The sequence below is a fragment of the Peromyscus maniculatus genome, chromosome 7, assembly GCF_049852395.1.
Source record: "Peromyscus maniculatus bairdii isolate BWxNUB_F1_BW_parent chromosome 7, HU_Pman_BW_mat_3.1, whole genome shotgun sequence".
Lineage (NCBI taxonomy): Eukaryota > Metazoa > Chordata > Mammalia > Rodentia > Cricetidae > Peromyscus > Peromyscus maniculatus.
In genome coordinates this window covers 85601240-85623074 of record NC_134858.1, presented here as the reverse complement: position 1 = coordinate 85623074, position 21835 = coordinate 85601240, and the positions used below count along the sequence as shown (strand labels likewise).

The 21835-nt window shown below is 43.7% G+C and overlaps 1 protein-coding gene across 1 annotated transcript in view; it reads right to left on the bottom strand.

The window, feature by feature from the left end:
* Positions 1-21835, bottom strand: part of Slc17a5 (solute carrier family 17 member 5) — a 37903-nt gene that overhangs the window by 6178 nt on the left and 9890 nt on the right. The window contains exons 2-9 of the mRNA XM_006980040.4: positions 19708-19904; positions 18361-18594; positions 15609-15696; positions 13346-13432; positions 12302-12420; positions 10731-10889; positions 9667-9799; positions 6769-6916 (exon numbers count right to left, since the gene is read on the bottom strand). Coding sequence (XP_006980102.1) covers positions 6769-6916; positions 9667-9799; positions 10731-10889; positions 12302-12420; positions 13346-13432; positions 15609-15696; positions 18361-18594; positions 19708-19904 — 1165 coding nt within the window. The remainder of the gene's footprint in view (positions 1-6768; positions 6917-9666; positions 9800-10730; positions 10890-12301; positions 12421-13345; positions 13433-15608; positions 15697-18360; positions 18595-19707; positions 19905-21835) is intronic.

Genomic DNA, 21835 nt, shown 5'->3' with positions numbered 1-21835 from the left:
ATGCGTCTGGTACTTCGAGAAACAGACTACTGCTATAAGCATTTTTACTATTACTATTTTGAGCAGAGCAAATGTCATTTATTATTATTATTTAGAAATCTTTATCATTGTTATTTATCTGTATGTACTGACATGAGTGTATGTGTTCCACACGTGTACAGGTGCCTGAAGTGGGACAGAATGTTTTGGCTCTACTAGAACTGGTCATAGCTGGTGGTAAGACTCTTGACGTAGGTGATGAGAACTGGATTTAGGTCTAACAGAAGAGCAGTTAAGTGCCCTTAGCCATGGAGACAGCTCTTCATCTCCAAATGTAGACTTATAAAAAAGTGATGAAGGCTTCTGGATGGGAGGGGTCCCAAGGATACCCTGTCATTAAACTCTTTTTTAAAAGTTTTACGTTTATATGTATGAGTGTTTTGCCTGCAGGTATATGTATACCACATGTCCTCAGAGGTCAGAAGGGGGAGTCAGATTCCCCTGGAACTGTAGTTATGGATGGTGCTGGGACTGAACTCAGGTCCTTTGCAAGAACACGTATTCTTAACCATTTGAACCATCTCTTTAGCCCTCTTATTAAATTTTGAGGCAGATCAGGCTGGCCTAGAATCTCTGTTCCTCCTACCTCCTGAGTGGTGGGATTCCAGGTGTACACTACCATACACACACTCATAAAGAGTTGTTTACCGCCGAGTGGTCGTGGTGGTGGTGGTGGTGGTGGTGGTGGTGGTGGTGGTGGTGGTGCACACCTTTAATCCCAGCACTCGGGAGGCAGAGCCAGGCGGATCGAGGCCAGCCTGGTCTACAGAGCGAGATCCAGGACAGGCTCCAAAGCTACAGAGAAACCCTGTCTCAAAAAACCAACCCCCAACCCCCCAAAAAAGAGTTGTTTACTAAGGACAGGTTGTAATACAGATTTAAGCTCCAAACTTTTTGAGACAGGATTTCTTTTTTTTTTTTTTTTTTTTTGGTGTTGTTGTTTTTCGAGACAGGGTTTCTCTGTGTAGCTTTGCACCTTTCCTGGAACTCACTTTGGAGACCAGGCTGGCCTCGAACTCCCAAAGATCTGCCTGCCTCTGTCTACAAGTGCTGGGGCTACCACTGCTCAGCTGCTTTCTCATTTTAAATGGAATGGCTCCTAAAAAAAAAAAAAAAAAAAAAAAAAAAAAAAAAAAAAAAAAAAAAAAGAAAAGAAAATGAAAAAGAAAACAAAAGCAATAATAATTATGCTGTGCTAATTCAGCTATCTACAAACATCCGTATTTTTATGCTTTAAGCCCATACACAAACCATATAATAATTAAGCCAAGATCTTTTTGGCTCATTCTCCCCAGGGAGCACATCCTAAATTAACCAAGCTTGGCAGGACCTCTCCCCACCCACCCCCTCTTTAAACCATTAGCACCTTGGCAGGAGGAGGAGCCAGCTGCGATGCTGTCAGGCCTTTTTACCGACAGATCCTAAGTACGGAGGAGGAATGCCACGCAGTACTAAATGTCAGCACCAAGAAGCCCATTCGGCTATTTATATTATCCTTGGCCAGGAAGTGTCCCAGAAGACTGATGGGGAAACACGCTGACAGATCCAGTCAGTATTCTCTGGTACTGAAATTCGAGATGCCTGTTGACATAGCAACTGACAATCTATCCAGGTTCCGGGCAACAAAACTAACCACAGACAAATCATGGTTTCACCCATAGCACAATCCCAGCAGGCAGGATGTTGAGGGAGGGGATCGCTACAAGTTTGAGGCTGGCCTGTTTCAAATTGAAACAAACAAACAAACAAACAAACAAACAAAATCTTGGAAAATACCATGAGTACACTCCATGTTAATAGGAATATTGACTATCTGCTGGGAGACCTAATGAGGAAGGGTTTATAAGTACTTCACACATCGTTATCTAATAGTAAGATCAGCTCTGTGAAGGCTCAGGAGAGATGGCTCAGTGGTGAAGAGCATTCGCTATGGTGAAGTTGAGAATTTGAATCCCAGCCCCCAGGAGATAAGACAAGCAGGGCATCCCTGAAAATGCCTATAACTCCAGTTTCAGAGCAAGTGCAGAAGACAAGATTGCTGGGACTTGCTGGCCTAGCCAAGACGTGAGCTCGAGGCTCAGAAGGTCCGGGGAAGAGGGTCCCAGCTGGTGCTCTCTTCTGGCTTCTGGATGCACACGGGCTCATCTAGGAGCTGCGGCTCTGCTGCAGGGATTCTGTGTGTCCTTACCACCTTTATCCGAGAGGAGCGCCAAAGAACTCGAGACCATTTTCTTCTTCCTTCCCTCACGGACAAGGGGTAGAGTATGTGCAAAGCCCTAGGTTCGATGCTGTGTGTGTGTGTGTGTGTGTGTGTGTGTGTGTGTAATATTTCCCTGGCTTGCTTCTGTGAGCTTATTAACATGCTTGGGTTAGGTTTCTTTTATCTTAAGAACAAATCCCAATTTTTTTCTTTATCAATGTATCCCAGAACTAGATGGAAATAAAGTTGAATTGTTTAAGCCTCTTTTGTTGTGATGGACCAAGACACACCAATTTCTTTCTTTCACCTCTTCTGTAGCTCCTCTGTCTCTGCTGTGGTGCTGGGAACCCTGGGACTCATTCTTAGTGAGGGAAGTATTCTACCACAGGGCTACATCCGGTTTAGAAAGAGCATAGATATACTCATTCTTTTCTTTTCTTTCTTTCTTTTTTTTTTTCTTTTTTCTTTTTTGAGACAGGGTCTCTCTGTGTAGCCCTGGCTATCCCGAGCTCTGTAGACCAGGCTGGCCTGGAACTTAGAGATCTGCTTGCCTCTGCCTCCCTGGATTAAAGGCCTGTGCCACCAAGCCTGGCTGATATTTGTTTCTTTTGCTTGGCTAACCTCTTTGCGCTGGTTCTTCAGGCTTCAGTGTTATTTAAAGGGCCAGCCATACTTTTTTGCTTTTATGAAACAGGACCTCACCACGTAGGCCATGCTGACTTCAACCTGCCATCAGCCTTTTGAATGCTAGGATTATGGACATGCTCCTCTAATCACTGGAACAAAAAACGGTTGCTTTATTTGTGTGGCTCTTTCTGTCTCCCACCATTGATCAGGTTGCGTCTGTTAGAGCTTGCACAAATAGATACCTAGCATTCGTTGAAAAAAATAAATTACACTATACTCCATCTGCTTAACTTTAATTGGTTCATTCCTGACTTTAACCAATCTGGTAAGCAGGCACTGAATTTTTTCTTAGTGTCGGTACTAAAGTTGGGGTACTAAATGGGAGTACACAAACTCCACAACTGCTTGCTGAGGGGGTGCGAGGACAGAGCTGGGCCAGAGCCTCCGACTCCAGCGTGCAAGGGGCTCACCCAAGGACCTCAAAGTGTGCATCCTCGTTAGTAGGTCTGTGGTGGAGCTCAGGGGTCTACATCCCCATCAGCTCTCAGCTGATGCCCCTGGTCTGTAGAGCATATTGACAGGATTACTAAAAATCCAACTTGTAACTAACTATATGCTGTAAGTTACACAATCAGAAACATGCTTCAGTTGCACTGTTTCCCAGATTCCTTTTTCTTAGCGTAAGGAACAACATTAATCACTGTATTTCCTGTCTTTATTGTTTGTAGTACTGGAGGCTGGACCCAGGCTTTACACACACTAAGTAAGTTCTCTACCACTGAGCCATGGGCCTGGACCCTCAATTATAAAATTATTCTCTATCTTCTTGAGTCTGTTTTGGGTAATGGGGCTTGGTTCCTACTTTAAATGCTGAAGGTTCCTCAGCCTTGAAATGGGTCAACAACACCCACCTATCTCATTAGACGGCTTTCAGGATAAACAGGATAATGTTTCGTACAAGTTGTCAAGCACTAGACAACTGTGTTTACACACAGGGAGTGCAATAATTGACAACTGGAAAAATCAACAGCTCTCTACGCTTTGCCAAGTAGTTATTGTTATTTGAGACAGGGTCTCATATGGCCTAGGCTATCCTTGAACTAACTAGGTATGTAGCCAGGGATGCCCCAGTCACTATGAAGTTCTTTGTTAATAAAATGGACATCCCTTTGTCCCCTTCCCAAAGGGACAGCTTCTAGTGCCTTGGCTTTTCCAACTTGAAGTGTTCTTTATTTTTACAGTTATCTTTCAAATTGTCACTAAATTCAACTAAGTTTCCTTGCAATTAGTTGTTTTGTTTGTTTGTTTGTTTTTTTCAAGACTGTGCTTCTCTGTGTAACAGCTCTGGCTGTCCTGGAACTCACTTTGTAGACCAGGCTGGCCTGGCCTTGAACTCACAGAGATCCACCTGCCTCATCCTTCTTAGTACTGGGATTAAAGGTATGCATCACCAACACCCAACACTGGCCTGCAATTAGTTTTTTTTTTTTTTTTTTTTTTTTTTTTTGAGACAGGGCTTCTCTGTGTAGCTTTGTGCCTTTCCTAGAACTCACTCTGTAGCCCAGGCTGGCCTTGAACTCACCGAGATCCGCCTGCCTCTGTCTCCCTAGTGCTAGAATTAAAGGTGTTCACCACTACCGTCTGGCTGCAATTAGTATTGCTTCTTTCAGTATTAAACTCCTTTAGTTTATACCTCACCAATATGTACTTATAACAAACATTTCCTAGTTTGAAAAGTTCACTGAACTCTTCCCTTTATATTTTACTGTTAAAGTTGGTAATATATTGTAAATTCTTCCACCACTAGGTATTTACTTTTGTGACTAAAAATGAGGGGCAAGTGTTGCAATTAGAAGTGTGAGCCACCACATCTGGCTAGTGCTCTGTGATCTGTGTCTGCCAGCAGAGGTCATATGTGGAGCTGTAAGAGTGTCCAGTCTGAAGGACCTTGTTGAGAAGATTCAATGATACTCCTTTTCAGCAGTGGCGATTGATCTCAATTCCTCACACACATAGGCAAACGCTTTACCAGCTGAGCGCCAAGACTAAGCCCCAACTTTGACTTCCTTGGACTTTAAAAAAATTTTTTTTTATATGAGAGCAGATTAAAATAACTTTAAAGGTCCCCTCAGGTTCTTTCTGTAAAAAATTTGAAATAGAGTCTCAATATGTAGCTCAGAACGGCTTTGAACTTCCTGTGACACTCCTGCACCAACCTCTTCCCTACGGCTGGGATTACAGAAGTGTGCCACCAGGCCTGGTGAGGTTTGCCCAGGGTCTGGGAGCTATATGGACAAGGGCTTTTCTTGGTGTTCACTGAATGGAGCAGAACAGGGAGGAGTCTCGGGATTAGAGGCTCTGATGTCTAGCTAGGTGTGACTGGGGTGGTTCAAAGAGTGTGAAAAACTACCGCGCTACTCTAAAAATAAATAAATATTCATTGCTTTTAATAAATGAAGTACCCCAAATCTTCTGGGGGTAAAGTACTCAATCTAGCCCTTTCTTTTATCTTCTCAGCTGGGATTTAGAACTGTGGCTCAAAGAATATTTTCAGAGAGGTAGATGTAGAAACAATTTTGGGCTTAAAGTAAGAATTTTAGGTTTAGATTATGGGTTTAGCATTTGTTAGTTGTGTGGCACAAGATAAGCCACTTAATTTCTCTGAACCTGAGTTTCTATAGAGTAAGTCAAGAGCTTCCGCCTACCTCACTGGACAGCTTCTAGGACAAACAAGATAATGTTTGTGTACGTGATTAGTAAGCAACCAAGTATAGACACTTGTGTTTACATGAACATAATGCTCTAAATGTCATGGGGCAAGTCAATGGCTCTACTCCTTGTAATTCTTTTGTTTTGTTTTTTGAGACAGATTCTCCTGCGGGTCAGACTGGCCTTGAACTGCAGCCAAGGCTGAACCTGAAGTCTTGTTCCTCTTGCCTCCACTTGCTCATCCATCTCACACACACACACACACACACACACACACACACACACACACGCACACGCACACGCACACGCACACGCACACACACACACTGCATTTGGAAGTCAGAGGGCAATTCTGTAGAGTTAGCTGTTTTCTTTTATCTTTACATGGGTTCCAGAATTTGGACTCAAGGTCATCAATCTTGTTGGCAAATATTGATGCCTCTAAGCCTTTAAGCCATCCAGCTGGCCCTATTGTATTTATTGTTTTATTGAGACATGGTCTCTTGTGTCCTAGACTGGCCCTGAACTTCCGATTTTCTTGTTCATCTTCTAAGTTCTGGGACTGCAGGTGTGAGCCATGGTGCTCAGTCTATGCGTGCTGGAGACTGAATCTATAGCTTCCCGACCATAGGCAAGCATTCTACCAACTGAAATAAATTCTCAGTTTTGTCTTTGACAAAGAAGGTTTTGTCAGTCATCTGTCAATCAAAGCCTCCTATGTGTCAAGCCCCACGGTAATTCCCCAGGATGGGCCTTTGCGGAGCTCTTATTCTGGCCTGCATGGACTCATGTTACACCGTCACTGCAGCGTGCAGGAGAACACCGTGGTGGAGGTGGAGGGAGGTCAGGGCTTAAACATTGACCAGTTGTGTAAACTGAAATCTAGCAAAAGAGATTTAAAGTCATTCCTCTGGAAGTCAAATTCACGGAAAGTAGAAATAAGAATGGTGGCTGCCAGGATGTGGGAAGAGGGGGAAATGTGGCATGAGTGGTCACTGAATGAATCCCGACTGGAGAAGATGTTAAGAGTCGAGAGACTGTAGGCGGTGATGGTTACACAACAGTGTGCTACTTCAGCCCGAGGAACTGTACTTATGAATGGCCAAAATGGGAGAGTGTATGTTATCTCTGTCTTACTGACTGTCAGGAAGAAAATGAAAGACAACCCATCAAACCTTTGCATTTGTACTCACGAAGGAGCTATATCCAGATGGTTGATGCTAAACCCAGAAGAGGCAAAGCCTCCTAGCGTCGTGGATATGGTCAGGAATGCAACAGCCAAAGAATAGTCACAGCCGATAAATCCAGCAGCGACCAGGAACACCGCAGGGCCGACCATTCCTGAAGTTGCGGGGTTGAGGGAGAAAAAGAAGCGCCATTATTGTATTTGTTTCTCTTTAAAACTGGAGAAACTTGAGTTGGATGGTGCTGCCACCTACTGTAGAAACACTGAACTGCCTGGAAGGCCCAAGGGCCGCCGGTACCTTTCATCACTAGAAAACCTGCCCTTCCGGAATCATGGGCTGCAATCATGGAACAAGAAACGGAAGTCCTCCCCTCGCAGTGCTAGTCACTCTGCATATGATAAGGACTCAGTCTGCAGCTAGAGCTGGCCCTCAAGGACGGAAAGACTGAAAAATTGGGCTGAGAGGAGAAGCAACGGCCGATATAGAATGTGATTAAAATTCACATAATCCAAGTAGATAAATAACACAGTAAACTCTCCAGGGGTCTGGAGGGAGGGCTCAGTGGCTAAGAGTGCTTCCTGCCCTTCCAGAGGACCTGAGTCTGGTTCCTAGCACTCATGCTGGGTAGCTTACAACCATCTGTAACTCCAGCTCCGGGGCGATCCGGTGACTAATGCAATGGCATATACTCATGTGTGCGTGTACACAGACAGACAGACAGACAGACAGAGAGACACACACACACACACACACACACACACACACAGAGATACACCTCAGAAAAATAAGCTTTGTTGAATGAAGTTAGAAATGTGATCCCTTGGTTCTAAGAATTAGAACAAAGAGCATATGCCTTATACAGAGCAGGTCCACAGAAGAAAAAAACATCAGACTCAGCCCAAAGGGAATTATTTCATTTAAAGATGTGCAATTTAAGTCAGAGCAGTATTTGGACAGAATAACATCTCCTATAGTGGGTGCTCAGCAGGTGCTTGTGGAATTTACATAGAATGGGTCCTTTCACAGTATGCCTTTAAAAAAAAAAAAGATTTATTTTATGTGTATGGGTGTTTTCACTTGCATGTAGGTCTGTGTACCATGTGCGTGTATAGTGCCCATGGGGCTAGAAGAGGACATTGGATCCCCTGGAACTGGAGCTCCAAATAGTTGTGAGCTGCCTTGTGGGTGCTGGGAACCGAATCAGCGTCCTCTGGAAGGTCAGCCAGTGCTTTTAAGGGCTGAGCCATCTCTCCAGTCCCCAAATTTGTATTTATTTATTTAGACAAAAATCTTACTAAGTAGTCCTGGACTGCAACTCACTATGTAGACCAGGCTGGCCTCAAACTCACTGAGATCTATCTGCCTGCCTCTGCTTCCCAAGTGTTGGGATTAAGGGTGTACACCACCATTCCCAGACCAAATTTACTTAAAACATGTAACTTTTATGTATGTTGTGTGTATTCTCTGGTCCCCGCAGAGGCCAGAAGAGGGTAGCAGATGCCCTGCAGGTGGAGTTACAGGCAGTTGAGGCTGTGGGAACCAAAGTCAGGTTTCATACGTGAACAAGGTAAAGGATTATTCTTTTCTTTGGCTGCCTTGGCTACTGTGATATGAAGAGACATGCATTCTTGCTCTATACTCTTGCCTTATTGCCTCTGGAACTTCTGGAGTGATTAAGATCGTCTTTTGTTTGCTAATAACATGACTAGTAACATTGGGACCAGTGGCCTTAGACAGTATGTTTTTCCCAGTATTTTGAGACAGGGTCTCAGGTAGCCCAACCTGGCCTCAAACCAGTTCCGTCTTAGAGGAAGACTTCAAACCTCTGCTTCTACTGGTTCTACTTCCCAAGTGCTGGGATCACAGAGGTGTACCACAAGGTCTGGCTCTCAACGTCTTTTTCCTTTGGAGATGGAATCTCATTAAGTTACCTAGTCTGGCTTCAAACTCTTGGCCTCAAATGATCCTCTGACTTCCGCCTCCCCAGTAGCTGGGACTAAAGTAGGTATAATGCTGACTGGCTATCAAAAAGACCAACCGGTCTTTGAGGAGGAGATAAAGGTGGGTCTGAAGGTTGAGTTGATCATAATGGCCACTGATTTACTCAATCATGCTGGCATAATGAAGCCTCCACAGAAAAGGCTCAAAAGGACACGGTTTGGGCTGCGTGTGGTGGTGCAGGTCTGTAATCCCAGCTCTTGACAGTTGGAGCAGGTAGGGTGTGAATTTTGAAGCCAGACCCAGTTAGTATAGCATGTAGAATCTGTCTTAGACACAAGCAACTAACCAGGTAATCAGGCCTGGCGAAGCAGGAGGACCTACTTTGAGTTCCAGGCCGCCTGAGCTGTAGAGTGAGTTCCAGACTTGCCTGGCCATAATATGGTCAGATTCTGTGTCAACAAACAAGCAAACCAATAACCAACTAACAACAGAGCCAAAAGAGAAGGATGAGGTTTGGATGAGCTTCCGAGCAGCAGAACTCCAGTGGAGGCGCCAGTGGAGATCCCTGGGGCACGGTGTGTGTACCTATGAAGGGAGGGCGAGGCAGCCCCACAGCCCTGAGGAGTGTTCTGTCTGGCTATTCATTTGTGCCCCTTTACAATGAGTGAGTAGACAGAAATGAAGTCTGTCCCCTGAGTTCTGTGAGTCAGTCTAGCAAATTAACTGAACCCAAGGACAGGCCATAGGAACCCTGCATTAAAAGTATAGGTCACAGTCCAGTTCTTGTGACTAACCTCTAAAATGGAAGAGGGGGTCTTGTGAGACTCAGCCCTTACACCCAGCTTGTGTGCTGAAAAACAGGTTGTGTGGAGGGAAATCTCATATTTTATGGATCAGAGGGAGTTTTGGTGTCTTATGGATATAACTAGGAAAAAAAACCAAAACCTGATTCATCTCACTTACCCACAAAGGTAAAAATTCTCCGAACACTTATAGTTGAAAAGTTCCACTTGACCCTTAAGTAATCAGCAGCTTGGCCACAGAGAATCATGCATATCCAACAGCCAAAATAAGGCAATGCAGATAAAATCCCATTCTGAAAGTGGGGAGGGGAGACAGGATTAGTTATGGTAGAACACGCACATGAGTCACAGCCAACCCTGACTACTTGAAAACACCACACATATGGTGGAGCAACATGTTGATAATGTTCATATATCACAGAAAGTACGTTTGGCATTTGCAGGGATCTCAAAACTCAGTTTACCCATCCCTGTGACAGCTGGTCTCACGGGGAGACAGTACTGTCAGCTCCAGGTCATCGTGGATGCTACTTTTTTTTTGAGCTGAGGATCGAACCCAGAGCCTTGTGCTTGCTAGGCAAGGGCTCTACCACTGAGCTAAATCCCCAACCCAGGATGCTACTTTAAATTTGGAAAGTCTTGCAATCAGCCTGCACTGCTTCACAGAGAACAAGCTGTTTTTATTTCTTGCCTCCACCTCCCTAGTCTGTGCACCCACCCCCAGCTCCAGAACAGTTTTAGTCTCCAAAATTTTATTTAAAATCATTTTTATTATAAAATCAAATGCATAGTTTAATACGCTGGAGATTCAAAAGTCAGTTATGACAAGTAGAGCATCGCCAGCTACCCAGAAGCCCTGTCCAGACTAGTCTCAACTCCACCTCTTCCTATAAACAAGCACCACTGAGTCAGTTACAAACATTCACCTACAGTTATCATCCCAAATATGTGGGTGTCCCTAGACACTTTCATTTGGTAATGACTAAATTAGAATGGCATCTTCACTTACTTAAGTAATGTTCATCACGGGCTACCTACAGCCTGCTCTTTAAGGAGGCATCCTCTCCACTGAGGCCCTCACCTCTCAAATGCCTTAGCTTGTGGACATAAAAACCAGCTAGCACAGAAGGAAATGACCGAATTTAATTTGGGTGAAAAGGAATTGTGTGTGCAGTTCAGAAAACATGTTCTCTACACAGGAAGTAGATGACTATTTTCTCTTACCTCTTGAACGTTGAACCTTAGGATTTCTTTCATATAAGTGGGCAATAATGTCAGTAACGTATAAAAGGTCCAGTTGTAGGAAAAATGTGCAATGACAATCGCCCAAAGTGGTAGTGACTTCAAGATGGACACCCATGGTACCACCTTCTGGGAAGAGAGCTGAGGGAGACAGGCTCAATTAGGAGAAGCTGCGGCTGTTGACCTATGCCATATTAGCTCAACCACATGCCATATTAGCTACAATCAGCCCAGAGCACAGAACACCAACCTTGGTCGTACATTCTAGATCATAAAATCAACTTCTTTGAAATGCTAAGTAGCAAAGCAATTAACAAATTTCAGTTGTTTCATTAAATCTATAAACTAGAGGACCTATGGCTGAGATTAGAGGAAAAGATAAATATAGTATAGTAGAGTTATAACTGTCATGAAGCTACAGGTGTCAATGCTGCTATAAATATGAATGCTTCTGTAAAAGAGAGAACAGTGTCATTACCACAGTTAGAGGCTGATTGACATAAGGGAAAAGTAAAGAGACTGGAAGGTCTTACTAGAATCTGTATGTCACTATCCAGCCTTTGCTATACTGAAAAGATTTACAAAAGATTTAAAAACCGTGCAAGCTGGGTGTGGTGCTGCACACCCGTAGCCTCAGCTAGTCAGGAGGTTTCAGCAGGAGGGTGACTTGAGCTTGGAGTCTGAGGCTAGCCTGGGCAACATCGCCATCTCAGGGATGAAAACAGGTGAGGGCTTTCTATGCAGCCATGTGCAGACATGACCTTCAGGGCAGGGGTACTGGGGGTGATGCCCTAGGTCAAAGGTTGGAGAAAAGGTTTAGCAGTTAAGAGTGCATATGTCTCCTGCAGAGTTCAGTCTCCAGCACCTACACTGGGTGGCTTACACTCTTCTGTAACTTCTGGGGACCTGACACCTCTGGCCTCCAATGGAAAATGCACTCTCATGCATATTGATACACAGACAAATACACATAATTTAAAAATAGAAAAATAAATCTTAATTTAAAAAGATACGAGAATTTCTATTTACACTCATTTTTATTTTGAAACAGATGTTAAATTAGCAATATATTTGTGTGTTTGTTTTTTGGGAAAAGGGTTTGTGTAACAGTCCTGGAACTCACTTTGTAGACCAGGCTGGCCTTGAACTCACAGAGATCTGCCTGCCTCTGCCTCCCAAGTGCTGAGATTAAAGGCGTGTGCCACCACCATTCAACTTTAAACTATTAATATTTGATAAATGGGTTGGCCCAGATTTTGCTGGACAGTCACATAAGGTAGGATTCCCCAATTTAAGGGCGTTAATAATGGCACCCTCTTTGTTTGTCCTCAGGTTGTATTTGTCTGCTCAGATGGACTCATGGCTGTTTATGCTCTTAGTTCCTAGAATGACCTTGAGAAGAAATTAGTTTTAGTGTAGAAAGAATTGCACTTCCCCAGATGGTATTTTAGACATTTATTTCATTTGCTTATCCTAATTTGCTTAAGACATGTGTAACTGAAAGTTCTATTTCAAAGATTATCTTAATTTTTAACATGTACCAAAGTCCATACCTGATTTTTTAACGATGACACAATGTATTCTTTTTCATAATGGGAGATTGTCTTGTGAGTTTCTGGTGTATCACTAACTAGCCACATCCATAAAATAAACCAAACTATTCCAATTATACCTTAAAATAGAAAGATGACAGTTAAATAAAATTGAATATATCAACAGCATTTTGTATATACCTTGAGAAGATTATATATCTATAAAAAAATCATTGGGGACAGGGGATCTCTGAGTTTGAGGCCAGCCTGGTCTACAGAGCTAGTTCTAGGACAGTCAGGACTGTCAGGGCTATGACACAGGGAAACACTGTCTCCAAATACCAAAAAAGAAAAAAAAAAAAAAATCACGATTCTTTCTTATGACTCTCAACTCAGTGATTTTTTTTTTTTTTTTTTTTTCAAGACAGGGTTTCTCGAGCCTTTCCTGGAACTCACTCTGTAGCCCAGGCTGGCCTCAAACTCACAAAGATCCACCTGCCTCTACCTTCCGAGTGCTGGGATTAAAGGCGTGCGCCACCACTGCTCGGCTCTCAGTGATTCTTAAAATCACACACTTAGATCCAGTCCAACGGTACAGTGATTTGATACATGCTGAAGAATTACATCAGGAGAAGACTGTCTTTTGTTTTCCATAATAAACTATCATGTTTCTAGAACAGCAGAAAACTGCACGCACAGTGAAAACATACAGTGCTCTCGAATCTGAGCTGAGGTGTTTCAGGCAGCCTTCATCAGTATCGTGGGGAGCCACAGCACGCATGTCCAAAGCACACGTTACCTCGGAGCCTTGGCTGTGGTGAAGTCACGTGACACAACGTGTCTGCCGTGCTGCCGGAAGCACCTCAGATTCCTTACATGTCTGACTTTGAACTAACGTTTGGTCACTGTGGGTTCAGGAGCCCTTGACTAAATTCTTACGAACTCCCATGTTCAGTTATGAAATCTTTAAGTTAGAAAGTTGGGAGACAGACTCACATTTAAATGTAGTCCACTACTATTACATTCTAAATTTACATTATAGCTTGGTCAAAAATTTATGCTTACCAAAAAGATAGAAGACGTAGGTCCAATCCATATAGAAGCAAATTATTCCAGAGAGAGGAAGTGAGATTACTGTCCCAAGCTGTGCTCCTGGATCGACAGAGAAGACTTGATGAGCCTTGGCGAGAGGTGAGCAAACAGAAGGGCTACTGTTTCAGGGGTGGGGAACAGGATACGGGACAGGAAGAACTGCTGCACTAGAAGCGGCTACGTGGGAACAGACAATCCCACAGGGCCATGCTCTAGAAAATGTGAAGCACATGCACTCGTACGGCTGCCTAAGTTACAGCTGCGCAGATGTCGATGAATGGGAGGTACCAATCAGTAGGCGAACTGTGCACAGTGGTGCACAGCGCCAGAGGCTGATGGAGGCTAGTGGGTATGGGCACACTTGTTGAAGTAAGAGCGAGGTTTTTCTTAATTTTATATACTATAAACAATTGTTTTATAAACAATACATTTTAACCAGAAAATGGAAGACATTTCAGTTAAATGCAGTGGGAGAGAAATGACAGTCTGTGTCTTTTTCTCTTCTTTAACCGGGCCAGGATTGTACCTGGAGCCCAGGCTGGTCGTGAACTCACTATGTAGCTGAGGCTTGCCTCAAATTTACAGGAATGTTCTTGCCTCAGTTTCCCAGGTGCTGGGATTACAGATGTGAACCACTTTTACTTTTAAAGACTGGGTCTCATGTAGCCTAGGGCAGCCCTAATCTCCAGATGTAGCTAAGGATGCCCTTGAACTCCTAATCTTCCTGCCTCCACTTCTGAAGTATGGGAATTATAGACATATGTTACCATAATCTGGCTTAGACATTATTTTTGATCCCATATTCTAGTCATAGGTAGGAGACAGATATAAACCAATAGCTTCCATATTAGGAAGTGTAAGAACCACAGAGCAATGCAGAGTTCAAATATGACAGTGATTTCTGACCTCTCAAAGTGAGGGAAAGATGTACGGAACAGCAACCAGACTTTGAAAACATGGCTAAGATTCAGTCCCAGAGCAACTAAGAAAGACAATAAGAAATAAGAAAGTAGTGACAGCTGGGTGCAATGGCGCATGCCTTTAATCCCAGCACTTGGAAGGCAGAGGCAGGTGGATCTCTGAGTTCGAGACCAGCCTGGTCTACCGAGAGAGTTCCAGGACAGCCAGGCCTACACAGAGAAACCCTGTCTGGAAAAACCAAAACCAAGAACCAAACAAGAACAGGAAGCAGTAACAGGATGAACAGGAAAGTGGACAATGGCTCTGGGAGCTTCACGTGGGTAAAGGAAAGGCGCAGAGATAAAGCCTGAAAAACTAACTGTACGGTCACCAAGTACTAGCCTGCCCTCTTTACGTCTCCTTGAATGTACTTCTTCCACACAGAGACCCTGGTGGTGTGAGCGCTCACTGTCCAGTCCGAGGTAGTGTGCTAACCAGTCACAGTCGACAGGCTTCCAATATCTCAGTGGTTGCTCATGTGCGATAAAGTAGATGCTGTTCCCCGAAATTAGCTCCATGAGGTTTATTTCCTCCTTTACCCACCCACAGGCACTGCCGTCTTGTCAGGGGATGCCCCGGTAATGATGGCGCACACACCCAGACATACACAACACACACATAAAATTAAGAGCACATACTGTTTCTCCTACAGAACCTGAATTCAACTCCGAGTGACCACACCAGGCAGCTCACAGCTGCCTATAACTCCAGCTCCAGGGGGTCTGATGCCTTTGTGGACATCTGTACTCATGTGCATGTGCACACAGAAACACATGCATGCTTTTCGTCCCAGGACTTGGGAAGCAGAAGCAGGCAGATCTCTATGAGATCAAGGGTAGCTTCGTCTACATAGTGAATTCCAGGCCAGCTCAAGATATATAGTGACACCCTGTCTCCAAACAAACAAACAAACAAACAAACAAACAAACAAGACCCAAAACCAACTGACCAAACAAAAACAACAACAAAATCACAATTAAAGAACAAAACCAATTTTTCCATCGACTGAACTATTTTATAAATTCCAACATTTGAAAAGACAACATATTTTGAGATAAATGGTAGTATGTAGAGGAAATGGTATTATTCAACCATGGCCGATTATTCTCTTCCTGAGCCAAAGAGAAAAACTGAGAGTCAAGGTGTACCCTTAGAAGGTTATTTCCCCCAGGAAGAGGCACCTACACTGAGTGCTTCTGGCATGCGTGTACCTTTCTCAAGGCTGGTACGTATGTATCAAATGACAGCAAACGCTTTATCAGGATAGTTATCTTACCTGCGTAGGAAATGGTAAGCAGCTTGCTTCTCTCAAGAGGGGGAGCCCAGGAAGACCACATGGCATGCATAGCTGGAAACGTAACGCCCTGGGGGTGGATATTTCTGATGAAATACAAGGCAGCTTCAAAAATCAGACAGAACAGATACAAGTCGCTGACCTAGCTTGATGGATGAGGCGTGTGGTATGTACAGAAAGAATGGCGAAAGATGAGAGAATCTAAGTACAAACGCCATTGAAATGCTGTTGAAAGCTCCCGGGGCCATCTGTGACAGCAGCAGAGACAACAGACTACAATGTTAAACATCCACAGACAGGAAACCACACCAAGAGAATAGTTCAGCAAAGAGACATAGTCACCGGATCAGAAGCAACACACTACAAATAAATACATTTTACTTACGTAAGAAGAACAAACAAAGCCAGGCGGTGGTGGCCCACGCCTTTAATCCCAGCACTCGGGAGGCAGAGCCAGGTGGATCTCTGTGAGTTCGAGGCCAGCCTGGGCTACCAAGTGAGTTCCCGGAGAGACACAAAGCTACACAAACAAACCTGGGAGCTGAGAGAGGCTAATAGGATTTATTTTGTAACCAGGAAGAAATTGTTTAATAGACGTCTGTGAGGACTGCTATTTGGATATGGATGATAAGAACATGCAAACTACTAAGAGAACTTTAAGCCAGTGGTGGTGCACGCCTTTGATCCCAGCACTCAGGAGGCAGAAGAGCCAGGAGGATCTCAGTGAGTTTCAGGCCAGCCTGGTCTACAGAGCAAGGAGTTCCAGGATAGCCAGTGTTACACAGAGAAAACCTGTCTAGGAAAAAAACACAACAAACAAAAACACCTTTAAAATTAGACCCCGGGGCCAGGTGTGGTGGTGTATGCCTTTAATCCCAGCTCAGGAGGCAGAGGCAGGTGGATCTCTGTGAGTTCCACATCAGCGTGAACTACACAGTGCGTTCCAGACACACAGAGCTACATAGGTAGACCCTGTCTCAAAAACCCAAAAATAAAATAAAGTAAAACTAGAGCCCGGAAATCTCCAAAGCCTTCTAGCCAATTTCACCACATATAAGCTGTGTATGATTCCTGTGATTGAGGATGGGCAGGTACTTAAGTCTCAACTATTAAAGTGATGAAGCTGAGGACTAGGGATTAGGATTTACTGAGTGCCTTACTGTGACCGTGGAACTTCTGTTCCAAGGCTATTCGCTTTTACTCCAGTGTCCTCTCCAGTGCACTACTGGACAAGGCTACCTCCCAGCCTCTATGAGCTCTGCAGCCTTAAAGGCTGCCTTGTGGGCTGGAGAGATGGCTCAGAGGTTAAGAGCACTGACTGCTCTTCCAGAGGTCATAAGTTCAATTCCCAGCAACCACATGGTGGCTCACAACCATCTGTATTGAGATCTGGTGCCCTCTTCTGGCCTTCAGGGACACATGCAGGCAGAACACTGTATACATAATAAATAAATAAACAAACAAACAAACAAACAAATCTTTAAGGGAAAAAAAAAAGGCTGCCTTGTACCTGAGTTAAGGCTCTTAATCACTGAGCAGCTCTCCAGCCTGGAGAGCATTCATTATTCAAGATGGAGAGATATAAAAGAAGCATGGAGATATAAAAGAAGCATGGAGAAGAAAAGAAAGATAGAAATTAACAGATTTCTGAGTGGGGCTGTGGGGTCAGCTCAGTGGCAGAGAATATTTGCAGCATGTGCGAGGCCCTGGGTTTGATTCTCTAGTACTGAAACAAAGTCAAGTAAGAAAAAAAAAAACCTAAAAATGGTGAAGGGCATAAAACAAATAGTAATATTTTTCACAGCATAAAAGTTTAGAAGAATCCTTGAAGTAAATTTGTATAGTTAGATAAAATAATAAATTATTTGTCTCTAAGTTAGAAGACCAGAAAAAAAATGAACTAATAATAGAGAGGAATTCCCATAAATAACAATTTTAATAAAATAAGGCTTTTTTTTTTTTTGAGACAGGGTTTCTCTGTGTTTTGGTGCCTGTCCTGGATCTCATTCTGTAGACCAGGCTGGCCTCGAACTCACAGAGATCCGCCTGACTCTGCTTCCTCAGTGCTGGGATTAAAGGCATGAGCCACCACTGCCCGGCAAAATAAGGCAATTTAACATGTTTTGTAAAATGTGCCAAAACAGGGGCTGGAGAGATGACTCGGGAGTTAAGAGCACTGGCTGTCCTTCCAGAGGACCTGGATTCAGTTCCACCATTCATATGGTGGCTCACAACCGCTTGTAACTCCAGTTCGAGGAATTCAATCCCTTCTGGTCTCCAAAGGCAGTGCACTCATGTGCACACAGACACACAGAGACATACACATACTAAAAAACAGTATGTCTTTTTAAAAAGTGCCAAAATGTATGTGTGTATGGTTAAGTGTGGGCCATCTTAGGCACTGTGATAGGAAATAAACCCATTTCCCTATCTTCTGAAGCATGAGCTACCAAGGTCTCCCTTAGAAAATGTTCTCTCAGGTGGAGACTTTGGCTCACTGCCTAAGGGCACTGGTAACACCCACTCGGTGGCTAGCAACCACTGCAGTCCAGTTCCAGGAGATCTGACGCCCTCTTCTGGCTCCTGCAGGCACCTGCACTCATATCATGTACACACACATACATGCAGACAAAACACTTATGCATATAAAATAAAAATAAACAAATCTTTAAAAGCACGCAGGACAGAGGAGGAGATAAAGAATAAGAAGGAAAACAAGAACCCAAGTCCTCACCTCTCCTAATCCTTCCAGGGCTCTCAGCACGATGAGGGCCACCACTCCCAAGTCTGCAGCCATGGGTGTGAACAGAGTTAAGACAGAAGTGCCCAGGATGCCAAGGCCCAGCAGCAGCTTGCCTCCAATCCTGCTGGCCATGTACCCCCCAGGAATCTGTGTGATGATGTAGCCGTAAAAAAAGGAGCCAAGAATCCATCCTTGAGTTTCTGCATCCCACTGGTACTTTTTACCCTGTGAAAAAAGCAGAGAGAAAAACAATCTTTCCGACTTTGAAATTTTGAACTATTGTTTTGAACTGCAGAACATGCAAGGTGTTTGTTTGTTTGTTTGTTTGTTTGTTGTCAACTTGACACAGGCTAGGATCATGTGGGAAGAAGGAACCTCAATGGAGAAAATGCTGCCATCACACTGTAGGAAAGTCTGTGGCATTTTAATGATTGATGATTTATGTGGGAGGGCCTAGGCTACTGTGGGCAGATGGTCCTGGGCTAGAAAGAGCAAGCTGAACAGGGTGTGGGGGAACTCCTCTGCGGTCCCTGCTTTGGTTCCTGCCTCCAGCTTCCTACCTTGAGTTCCTGCACCGACACCCCCTCATGACGGACTGTGAGCTGTGAGATGAAATAAATGCTTCGCTCCCCAAGCTGCTTTCTGTCGTGGTGTTCATCACAGCAACAGAAACCTAACTAAGACAAGCAAGCTTTCTAAGGCAGGCGGGCCATGACAACATGCAGTTTCCAGAAGCGAGTGGGCAAGAACGGAAAGCCATGGGCTTCTGGAAGCTTGCTGCTCTGTGACAGTAAACTAGAAGAGGGGATGCAGAGGTTCTGTCACAACTGCCCCGGGCTTGGGGTGGGCTGTGGTGACACATGCCTTTAATGTCAGCACTCAGGAGACACAGGCACAGGTAGCTCTGGATTATGTCCGGTCTACACAGTACTATACAACGAGTTCCAGGACAGCCAAGGCTGTGTAGAAAGACCCTGTCTCAAAACAAATAAACAAACAAACAAACAAACCTATCCAACAATGTCCTGGAGAAACTACTTACTAAGATATAAAACAATCCAGCTTTCTGAGGTACCAATGAAGTTTCTTCAAATTTTCCTCAGGAAACTGATAAAGGACTTTCCAAACAGATCAATGTATGTGGTAGCTATACATCTTATAACTGTAAGTCAACTAACTGTTCAACTAACTCCCAAGAAAACAGAAAGAGATCTGAACCTGGGGAGAATACACACAAACAAATATTTTCGTTTCTTTCTGATAAAGGCATATTTTTTTCCATTATTTTTACTACTAAGTATTTCAGTATTAATCAATTTTTTTTTAAACAGCACTTACCGTATGATTGTGGTGAACTTTTATGGGGGCAGAATGTTCTGGACACTCCTTGGAAGTTCTGTTATCGGTCAGAGTTGTATTTGAATCTACCATGTCCACCAACGCAACACTCAGGTTCACACGTAACGAATAAAGAACGAAAAAACCAAAGAAAGCCAGAACCGCTAAGTTGTAACGAGCAGAGCAGCATGCTGGAGCTGAAATGAAGGTTGGGAGAAAAACTTTAAATCATATGATCTCTAAATAGTGAAAGGAAAAAACATTTAAATTTTATTTATTTATTTATTTGTTTTTTTCAAGACAAGGTTTCTCTGTGTAGCTCTGGCTGTCCTGGGCCTCTCTCTGGAGACCAGGCTGGCCTCGAATTCAGAGATCTGCCTCCCTCTGCCTGCTGAGTGCTAGGATTAAAGGAATGCACTACCACACTCCAAAGATTGATTTATTTTTATATCTTATGTATGTGTATTTTGCCTGTATATGTTGGTGTACTTATGTGTGCCCAGTGCCCACAGAGGCCGGATGAGGGTATCAGATCCCCTGGAACTGGAGTTATGAACTGGTTGTTAGCAGCCATGTGGAGGATGGGAACAGAACCCAGGTCCTCTGCAAGAGCAATTAAATGCTTTTTTTTTTTTTTTTTAAAAATAGTACTTTCAACATTTTTTTTTTTTTTTAGATTTACTTATTTATTATGTATACAGAAAAGGGTGCCAGATCTCATTACAGATGGTTGTGAACCACCATGTGGTTGCTGGGAATTGAACTCAGGACCTCTGGAAGAGCAGTCAGTGCTCTTAACCTCTGAGCCATCTCTCCAGCCCCAATTAAATGCTTTTAAACTACAGAGTCAGTGCTTCAGTCCCTCCCAAAGGCAATTCGTAAAGAAATATCCAAACTAATCAGTACTTTTTTGAATAGTCTCAGATTAAGCATGCCTTCACAGATTTGTCCAAAGACAATTTATTCCCTCTTACCCATAGTTTTAGTAAAAATTCAGCTGATGAAGATGTGGCATGAGGAAAATAGGTAAGGGTTTAAAAGCCTCACTATGCCTTTCCCTCTGTAACTGTAAGCAAGCCCTCAACTGACTGCCGTCTTTTCTAAGCATTGCCTTGGCCATGGTGTCTCTTCACAGCAATGGAAGAGTGACTAAGTCATGCTCCCAACTGTTGACTCGTCTCTCCAGCCACCAGAAAACCGTTCATTTGGTATTCCTGAGTCCTTTTTCAAGGCTATAGCTATTGTCCTATGGTGCTACTAGAATAGGTAGATACAAACTTATGAGAATTGTATTTCTAAGACTCTAGTCAAGTCTATAATTTAAATTTGAACAGTTTGCTGTTCGTTCCAATCAAAAGGATATCTCAGGGTGTGCACTACAGAAGAACACATTCCATCAGCACTTAAAAAAAAGATTTATTATGTATACAGTGTATACTGCATGCCAGAAGAGGGCACTGGATTTCATAACAGGTGGTTGTGAGCCACCATGTTGGTGCTGGGAATTGAACTCAAGACCTCTAGAACAGCCAGTGCTCTTAGCCTCTGAGCCATCTCTCCAGCCCCCATCATCACTTTATCAGGCTATATTACATGGGTGTTTGGAAGCAGAAGTCTAATCTCAAATTTGGGCAATTAAAATGTATCATCTTAGCTGGGGGTGGGGTGGGTGGGGGTGGGAGGGCGAGGAGGGTGGGGTACACCTTTAATCCCAGCACTCTGGGAGGCAGAGGCAGGTGGATCTCTGTGAGTTCAAGGCTAGCCTGGTCTACAGAGTGAGTTTCAGGACAGCCAGAAAACCCTGTCTCGAAAAAACCAAACCAAACCAAAAAAAGTGTTACTTTAAATAATTGGGGAAGTAGGCAGGTTTGAGTAAATTTTTTTTTAAAGATTTATTTATTTATTATGTATACAGCATGTATGACTGCAGGCCAGAAGAGGGCATCAGGTTTCATTGCAGATGGTTGTGAGCCACCATGTGGTTGCTGGAAATTGAACTCAGGACCTCTGGAAGAGTAGTTGGTGCTCTTAACCTCTGAGCCATCTCTCCAGCCCAGGTTTGAGTAAATTTAAAGGAGAAATTAATAGTCCTCAACTAAATGCTAGACGTGGGAGTAAAAGGGAGGGA